The sequence below is a fragment of the Schistocerca cancellata genome, chromosome 3, assembly GCF_023864275.1.
Source record: "Schistocerca cancellata isolate TAMUIC-IGC-003103 chromosome 3, iqSchCanc2.1, whole genome shotgun sequence".
Taxonomy (NCBI): Eukaryota; Metazoa; Arthropoda; class Insecta; order Orthoptera; family Acrididae; genus Schistocerca; species Schistocerca cancellata.
The window spans coordinates 115,945,223-115,954,965 of NC_064628.1; the positions used below are offsets into that span (position 1 = coordinate 115,945,223).

General features: G+C 43.3%; 1 protein-coding gene across 1 annotated transcript; it reads left to right on the forward strand.

Annotated features, from left to right (window-relative positions):
- Positions 1-626: 626 nt before the first annotated feature.
- Positions 627-8,750, forward strand: LOC126176059 (uncharacterized). Its single transcript, XM_049923192.1, has 3 exons — positions 627-1,104; positions 5,586-6,130; positions 8,234-8,750. The coding sequence occupies exons 1-2, from the start codon at positions 645-647 to the stop codon at positions 6,125-6,127; spliced, it is 1,002 nt and encodes a 333-aa protein (XP_049779149.1). The 5' UTR covers positions 627-644; the 3' UTR covers positions 6,128-6,130; positions 8,234-8,750.
- The last annotated feature ends 993 nt before the right edge of the window (positions 8,751-9,743 follow it).

Consider the following 9,743-nt stretch of genomic DNA (forward strand, 5'->3'; position numbering starts at 1 on the left):
ATAAACTGAAAATAAAAAGTTAAAATTTTCGGTCGAGCAAAGATTTGAACCAAGGACCTCTAATTCCGCAGCTGTTCACGCTAACCACGGAACCACAGAGCTCCTCGTCTCACATTGCCCTTAACATTGCCTATCTTATGCATGGACGACCCAGCTTGTATATTTTGCTTATTTTTTCATAGTTCCACACAACTTCTTCCTGTTTCCTCGATCGATCTGTGTTCAGTTGTTCAAGGCCTATCCACTGTGCCAACTTATAACTAAATCTGAGGGGGGTGCGATGGGGATGTTCCCTTGTAAGAGAACCACAGGTATGAGCACCGGAAAAATCCCGTGCTTATAAGCGGCTTTTTGGAACATAATGGGAGCCGATGCAGTGTTCCTGAAAAGTGTTCTCGTGTAGCCCGTCGCAGGGGCTCTGCCCGCCGGCTGCGACTGCGCCGGCGCGACGCGCTCAGCGGGCGGCGCCCGACGACGCCGGAGTGGCGCTGCGCCGCCTGCTGCCAAAAGGATGCGACGGACGTGCGGCGCGTGACGGCGCGTGCGTTCCCGTGACCCTGATGGCGGCGGTGCCAGCGCGATAAAAGCGGCGCGCCAGGAGGTGTGGCATCCAGTGCCGCCTTCCCAGTGCCGAGTGCTGCGCCATGGCCCGTCCGTCGCCGACCACCGGCGCCCCCAGCGCGCTGCTGCTGCTGCTGCTGTCTCTGCTGCTCGCCTCCTCCTCCTCCTCCTCCACCGCCACGCCGGAAGACCTGCTGAGCTCCGTCGTGGACGAGTGCCTGGGAGCGCGCGGCCTGCCCATGTCCTGCCTGCGCCTCAAGGTGCTCGACTACCTGGACGCCACCACCGGCTCCGGCCCCGCGGCCGCCACCGGCCGCTCCGCCTCCGACATCGACGCCGACGCCGAGCACCTGGACGCCATGATCCTCAGCCGCGCCCAGAGGTTCCTCGAGACGCACCAGTTCAAGCTGCAGCTGCCGGAGTTCGCTTTCGGGCGCGCCGAACTCATCTTCAGGCCCTCCAAGGGACTCGCGGATTTCGACGTCAAGTTCCCCACCGAGAGGTCGGAGTCGGAGAATGAAACTGAGAGGTCGCTATCCGAAGGTATGTAGTGTTGTATTTACGTGAAATTAGTCTGGAGTCTGTTCACTATCTATCAAATGCAGACAACGCTCGCAGGAGACACTGCGACTGTTGCAATTAATGTGCAGATAAACAGCTCACATTTCGCGAACCGTTCCATTTATTTGGCAAATTTCTTTCATCATCCACGATGATTTTGTGACGATTCTGCTGAGCAGTGCTCGATGACGCACGCGTCTGCGAAATATGGCGGTTCTTCCGTAAGTTAAACTCTCATTACATGTATGAAGCTGGTGACTAGATATGCCCAGCTCCGGTGATTTAGATCATGCATTCTTCCCAAAACAAACATGAACAAACATTCCCTTACATGCGCAGCACCAAATAAAACAAAAACAAATATTCCATTCTAATTAATATGATGACATCATTTAAGGCCTTCTTATAAAATTGAACTCACCGACTTTCTCCTTCTAATCCAAAAATATTTCGTTGGCGCTCACCTACATATGCAGAAATTAGCAACAGAGAAGATTTAAATGTGTGTTTTGTGAGTGTGTTGTGTTATTCGGGATTGGAGCGGTAGGGAAATAGCTAGAATGTGGTTGAGAACCCTGCATCAGACACTCAGTTATGAAATGCAGAGGAATAACGTAGAAGTAGATGTAGATACAAGACATCTATCAACTGCACGTATGCAGATCAGTCACTGTATAGCTCAAAATTTTTGATGACTGTTAAGAGTGCTGTGACAGGGACTTCCCGCTGAGTAAGAGGTATGGCTGACTTCGAAATGACTGGTGGATGAATTACGTGAAGTAATTAGTAGGAAAACAATTTCACACTCACAAGAAATTTAGCTACATTTACACCGAAAACATAGTTCAGTAGCGTTCCACACGTCAGAAGATAACACTCGAATAATGTGGTCTAAAACGAACCTATTCTTTGCTGTGTGCGGCATTACGCCCTGGGTCAGAGTTAGAGAGATTCCGTCAACATATGTCGCACTTGCTATTATGAACTGGATGGGGAATGTCTATCACTTTTAGAGCAGGTGTTCAGACATCTTTGGAGATCCACTGTAAACAGTAACTCACGAAAGAGTAAGCAAAACATTAATTTAGAAAATAATGATAAGAAAAAATCTTTGCTATAGATCAGAGAAGGTAGCTATGAGAATTTACCAACGACCCAGCAATAAACCATCAGTTTTTTCCTAGGCCGCAGGTATCACAAAACCCGAACACCCTCTCTTGACGAGGAACGAATTGTTTAAAGGTCTCACAATCAGAATAAAAGTTCTCAGTCGTTTGTTAAATGTGAGAACTAATGCGGAAAATTAATATAACAAGAGTAAATTGCGAAGGCAGCTGCGATATTAATAAACGGAATAAACTAGACGTCCTGTCTCCAATTCAAAAGAATTGTAAATCAATTACTCTCAAGCACGTGAGAAACATTTTCCAGTATCCTCTGTAGAAAGATAAGAAGTTGAGCTAGCGAGAAAATATTTACAGAATCATATGCGATTTTCTCTCGTTTCCTGGAGGACAGTACTACCCTTTACTCGTAAATATAGCGTACCCTTCGAAATGTAATATGTAGAGTATCTATTCTGCAACTGTGTTGCGCAGAACCTTGGTAGTTGACCACAGACTGTAAATGGTCTATCAGGAGCTTGCACTAAAGATATTTTGAATGGCACAAAATTAATGGAAGTGATTTTGTGAAGTTATTACCAATTTTCAGGGATGATGAACAAAGGTAAATGCGTCAGTTTGAGGTAAGGCACCTTGGTTTAGAAACGACCGAGTCGTAAGCTGAAGGTGAAAGTCATTCTGTTATCTCTGACAGTGAACCTCTTTATTGCAAGCTCTTTGCTTTCCATATTTTGAGGCGAGGTACTGTGGACCAAAACAAGAAATAATTGCGTAGTAAAAATGAGTACCAGAATGCATATCTTAAGCATTAGAAGCAAATGATCAGTAGAATACATGAGTTTTGCACTAGCAAAGATGAAAGGTGCTCATAATTCTTAAGGAATGTACTTTATAGCCCATGTTTCCTCGACATTTTTTACTGTTTTGTCCACCCTACGTCATCCTAAAATATGGAAAGCAAAGAGCTTGCAGTGGAACAAGATTACTGTCGGAGGTATCACAACGATTTTAGACTCAGTTGTAACCGGACCAGGGACCACAAATTGATACGTTTACCCTTCTCCATCACCCCTGAAGCTATAACTCCATCACGGAATTACCCTGTACATTCGCTTACGATCTTCCACCTTTGTATTTATCTTTGTATTTATGGGATAATATCACGACATTACTCGAGAAGAACATTGCCGTTAAGGAATGCATATATTTACAAATTGAACTTTTCGCTGCACCAGAGTGCACTTTATAATGAAACTTACAACCATGAACGAGACAGCCAACAATGATTAAATATACGAAGTGTAGCGTGAGCCTAGTCAGGAAACAGATCTGGTAAGAAAATCACCTGCAAGAAGGCACAATGAAGGGCCGGGTAAAGCTCCAACTCACACATTTAAACTCACAGTTTTAGATGTTGTCTGGTTATGTTTTATCATAGATTCCATGAGCAAAAACATTTCGAAACTGATGACTGAGAGACAACCTTTGTGACACAATGGAATGACTGTGTAAATGTACATTTTGTGCTTTCTGTCTCATAATTGTTGTTGGTGTGGTCTTCAGACCGAAGACTGGTTTGCTGAACCTCTCCATACTACTCTATCCTCTACAAGACTATTCATTCCGAATAACTATACAACCTACGTGTTTCTGCACTTCTATTCATTTCTTGGTGTCCCCCTACGATTTTTACCCCAATGTTAAACTGACGATCCCTTCATGTCTCAGAACGTGTCCTATCAATGAACCCACCTTCGACTCAGGTTGTGCCACATGTTTTCTTTTCTCCCCAATTCTATTCTGTACCTTCACATTAGTTACGTGATCTAGCCATCTAATCTTCAGCATACTTTTGCAGCACCGCATTTCAAAACCCCTATTCTCTTCTTATCTAAAATGTTTATTGCTCATGTGGCACTTCCATATATGGCTACACTCCAGACAAATGCTTTCAGAAAAGACTTCCTAACACTTAAATCTGTATTGGATATTAACTAATTTCTCTTCTCCAGAAATGCTTTTCTTGCCATTGCCAATCTGCCTTTTCTATCCTCTCTACTTCGGTCATTATCGGTTATTTTGCAGCTCAGACATCAAAATTCATCTACTACTTTAAGTATTTTCCAATCTGATTACCTCAGCATCGCCTGATTTAATTCAGCTACGTTACATCGGCTTTATTGCACTATTCTTATTCTGTTTTTGTTGATGTTTATCTGACATACTCGTTTCAAGACACTGCTTATTCCGTTCAACTGCTCTTCCAAGTCTTTTTCTTGTCTCTGACAGAATTACAATGTCATCGGCAAACGTCAAATTTTTTTTAATTTTCCTCCCTCAACTTTAATTCCTACTCTGTAGTTTTCTTTTCTTTCTTTACTGCTTCCTCTGTGTACAACTTGAATAACATCGGCGATAGGTTAAAACCCTGTCTCCCTCCATCCTCTCTACTTCGGCCATTATCGGTTATTTTGCTACTCAAACAGCAAAATTCATCTACTACTTTAAGTATTCCCCAATCTAATTCACTCAGCATCGCCTGGCTTAATTCAGCTACATTACATCGACTATAAAGTGTTGCTCAAATGGTTCAAATGGCTCTGAGCACTATGGGACTTAACATCTGAGGTCATCAGTCCCCTAGACTTAGAACTACTTAAACCTAACTAACCTAAGGACGTCACACAAATCCATGCTCGAGGCAGGATTCGAACCTGCGACCGTAGCAGCAGCGCGGTTCCGGACTGAAGCGCCTAGAAACGCTCGGCCACAGCTTCCTTCTATCCTTGATGTGATTTTGTTGATTTTCATCTGATAGACTCGGTGCAATACACTGCTTAATCCGTTCAACTGCTCTTCCAAGTATTTTCTTGTCTCTGACAAAATTACAATGTCATCGGCAAACCTCGAAGTTTTTATTTCTCCTCCCACAACTTTAATTCCTACTCGATAGTTTTTTTACTGCTTCCTCAGTGTACACAATGAATAACATGGGGGCGATAGGTTAAAAACCTGTCTCACTCCATTTCATGCCCCTCGAATCTTATAACTACCATCTGCTTCTGTATAAGTTGTAAATAGCCTGCTGCTCCACTATTTTACCCAGCTACCTTCAGGATTTCAAAGTATTCCAGTCAACATTGGCAAGTCTACAAATGCTATGAGGATAAATGATGCCTCAGGTGTTCGTAAATTTTTCCGAAATCCAAACCGATCTTCTCCGAGGTCGGTTTCCACCAGTTTTCCCGTTGCTCTGATCATAACGGTACTAAAAGCAAATACCTGTCTGTGACTGTGTGGTGACACCCGCTTTCAGTTTATTTTTCTATTTGTTCGCAGCCCGTGGCATGCTGAAGAAGAAGTTGCTGATGCCCCTCCTGCTGCTGCTGAAGCTGAAGATGAAGGCACTCACTCCGATCTTCCTTGCAATCATCGGCATCAAGTCGCTGAAGGCGTTCATCATGAGCAAACTGGCGCTGCTGCTGGTAGTGGGCTTCCTGGTGGTGCAGCTGTGCAAAAAGGCGGGCATGATGATGCCCATGCCCATGTCCATGGAACCGGCGCCCGCCCCGCCCATGCCCTACGGGCCTCCGGCCCCGGCTCCGCCACCCACCAACCAGTACGGCCCGCCCACCAACCAGTACGGCCCTCCTAGCAACGAGTACGGCCCACCCAGCACGCAGTATGGCGCGCCCACGGGCTGGGACGCGTCCGCTGCCGGAGGCGGAAACGGCAACGGCAACGGCAATGGCAACGGCAACGGGAACCCGTACGCGCGGGTGTGGGACCCCCAGCAGCTGGCCTACAGCGCGTACTACTCCCAGCAGCAGCAGCAGCCGCAGCAGGCCACGGCCACCACGGCGGGCACCCAGGCACAGTAGTAGGTACCGACCAGCTTCTCTGGACCCCTAATTTCGATAACAGGTCTTTTATTTAGGTCTGCAGTCTTCTGTGTTCGTTGTCATCCATGACTGTGCCGCATTCCTGCTCAAACTTCTAGGATAACGTTTAGATCCACCTTCAGGTATCTTCTTCAGGATTCAGTTGGTGTCCCAGGTGGCTAAACAACCATTGACATAACTTTTCCCCAAAAGTTACGGGATAACACCCATTACAAGTCGAGGCGATGCTGCCGACTTTGTTCAGCCATTTGTGAACACTAGAAGACTCCTGAAGATGGTCCCATCAGAGGAATCGAAACTTCGAACTTTCTAGAAGTTTGAAGAGGAATACAACGTGGCCGAACTAACTCAGAAGATTTTTACCTTCACTGGAGCTATTTCACAGCAGTGTACACTATGGAGAAACCTGATCGCAGATTAAAACTGGGCATTAAACCTCTACGTTTCTCGCGGACAATGTGCAATAACCTCTGCTATATTTTTCAGAATTTCGCAGAGGGTATTCTGTCTCAACATATATTTTTCTGTTTTAATAATGAGCGAGGAACTCACATTTTCATTCCTCGCATGAACTGTTATTGTTGACTTTGTTACTGTTGCTGTTGCGTTCTTCGACCTGAAGACTGGTATGATGTAGACTTCAAATCAGTCAGCCCAGGACTCATCATCTCTGTAACTTACATTCATCTGAACCTGCTGCCAATGTGTCCACTATGCTGTTCGAAGGGGTTTCTTGCATTAGTATATTTTCATTTATTGTTGGACCTGCTACTGTGTTACCCGTATTTGATTTTGAGCTGATAACCCAGTACTCACTTCAGAAGAAATCGGGCGTGGTAGTCTTGTGGCAAAGCACGTTCGTGGAAACAGAGGTCAGAGGACTGAAACGTGGTCGGACCATAGAAATTTTCTGTCCGCCTTTCATTTAATCTTCAACTCTCCGTGATGTGAAGGATCGCCAGATACGACATTTGGTTCGGATTCCGCGCTAAACTGTAGATCTCGTTTCCCTGGTTGAATAATTGAGGTTTATTAGCGACGCGCAGGTCGTCAAGGAGGTGTCCGATTAAAAAACTTGCATCCGACCATTGAACTACTTATACTAAATGTATGTCAATCTACGTCGTCTTAAACATTTTTCCCATAGCCACATTTCCGAAATTGGTAGGCGTGTTAATTGATTCACTGCTGTATAACACTACAATCCAGACACAGCATTTAAAACATCTTTTCCTTGTGTGCACTGACATTTTTCACATCTTCAAATGCTCTCTTTCCCACAGATATCCTACTTCTTATTTCTTCTGTGCAGCTACCCTTCCATTTCATTAGACTTCCCTTTTAAATGAAGGATTTTAATTGTTTTGTGTACATCCCTTGTAAGAATATGTTAACTGGAGCTTGCTTATTCTCGTCAATTTTGTTTTTTCTGTATTCATCTTCTTTTCATACACTTCACCCCTTCTTGAAGTACTCTTCAACATCTGCTGTATTTCCTCTTCTGATTCCCCCTACCTGTTGCGTCCTCTGTGGCCTTTCCTTCCAGTTCTTCTCTGTATAAGAAGAACAGCTTCGGCGACGGTGAGCGGCTTTACCTTACACTCCATACAATGTTCATCTCTTAAGTCTCCTAATTCCCTGCTGTAACTGTCACTTTTGGGTTTGTGTACATCTCTGTTATTAACCTATCTCTCCAGTCTATACCAACATTTTTAAAATTCTTTCACTAATAATCGTACTGCGTTCTTACCTTATCTGGAGTGTTTCCATGTTGGAGCTTCAGCAGACCAGCATCAGAGAAGCAAATACTCGGTAAAAAAGTACTTTCTCAGGTATTATCGATTAACGTAGATCTCCGAACTAAAATAGTAACACTATCATCAATAATCATTAATTATAATCAATTATATTTAGGCCATTCTTTTACCGTTACGGGAAGTCATCTGTACTTTGAAGAGTGGGACAGATTTTAGAAAGATTAGGTCTTTTACAGACAATCGATTACGAAAATTGTTGAATGAAATAAGCAGTAAGTGTTTTGTGTGTTATATAAACAATTTTGTAATTCATTATTGTTTTTTCCAGATTCTTATAAGCTGAGGGAGACTGAAAAAACTCTGCTGCGTGAATGACATCGTATTTATTTTTTGTGTTTTCTTCGACATGAAAAACGAGAAGAATTATGACATCTACCACTTTGTTTCAGACATACGTCTGAATACAATGTTGGAAGTATAGGTAGCTGCTGATACTTCCTGCTGCTGACTGAACTCAGGCGTGACGTGAGAACTGTTCCTAGATTCTCAGGATATTAGTCCAAAGGACGACAGTTTACTTCAGGAAGAAACACATCATGCCAAAGATTTATTTATTAATATTGTATACGTGTCTCAAATGAAACATTATTTATTAATAAAAGACATTGATCGATTGTACATCAACGTGTCTAAGACATTACCTACCTTTGCAGCAGTACATTTGTAATGAATCCAAGACGTTTATTGGGTTGAGAGCATCAGGGGAATTTATGTTTAACACTTTGCTTTTAGTTGAATTACAACAGCCGCAACCTATTTGCCATAAACATTGATTGATGCAACAACTCAATATCAATTTATTATGCTACAAATGTCCTTAAATATCCCTACCATGGCTTCTAACCGATCGTATATTCTAATTTTCACCTGCGCAGCGATGCATCATACCGCAGTTTGATATCGTCTATTGTATACGGGATAATATTAGACAGAAATATTTCCATGCTAGAACATATTCTCCATTGCCCATTATGTCGGTATTAATGACATTTAGAAGCGATATAGTCGCCAGAAGGTTCATTAAATAACGTTAGAGGTAAGCAATAGGGGACGAGACAAAGAAAAATGCTTTCAGTCTGAAATTTGGCTGTTAAATCGCCACTTCCAGTGCTCTATTTTATTTTTCTGTACTTTCATTACTTTTTAAAATTTTTGTTGCATTATTACTGTTAAGACGATTCTGTACACATCATCGACAATAAACACGGAGATCTATTGAGTTTTAGGCTGCGACAGTTGAAAAAAGCATGCTTTGGGGCACTTCTGGTAGTGCGGGCTCATCAGAGGGCTGGCCGCTCGGGGAACACGGGGTATTTTGGTTTAAAATCTGTTCTGTTTGCTACTCTGCTGTTAGCTGGTTTGGTCTAGACGGCAGTGATGCGAGGAGGTTTGGTGTCGAATGCAGAATGTCGGAGGGGTGAGTTGGTTTACTTCATTGGAGCTGTCTGTAGGCATTGACTATCTGCAAACTTATTCCGTTAATCATTCATGAGATGATTGGATTCCATGGCTGAAGTGCCATTCATTCACGATCGGAACTACAATAAAGCCCGCGAGTGGACTTACGCTTGAAAGCCGTTGCTAATCCATTGTATCTTCGTTTGTTCAGAAGCCACGAGGCTCGGTACTGAATCCAAAGAGTGATTCTGTCACTTTTTCCATCAATTTAGCGTATTAAACACTTTATATTGTGATGATAACATTGTTCATATGATGAGTATGCTCTTGATTTTACAAGTGTTGTTTCTGGACTCAGAGGACATGTACTGTTTTATTTG

Bases quoted from the DNA above. Each gene is read 5' to 3' on its own strand.
- LOC126176059 (XM_049923192.1), top strand. From the start codon at position 645: ATGGCCCGTCCGTCGCCGACCACCGGCGCCCCCAGCGCGCTGCTGCTG. The intron at 1,105-5,585 runs GTATGTAGTGTT...ATTTGTTCGCAG, and splicing joins TGAGAGGTCGCTATCCGAAG to CCCGTGGCATGCTGAAGAAG.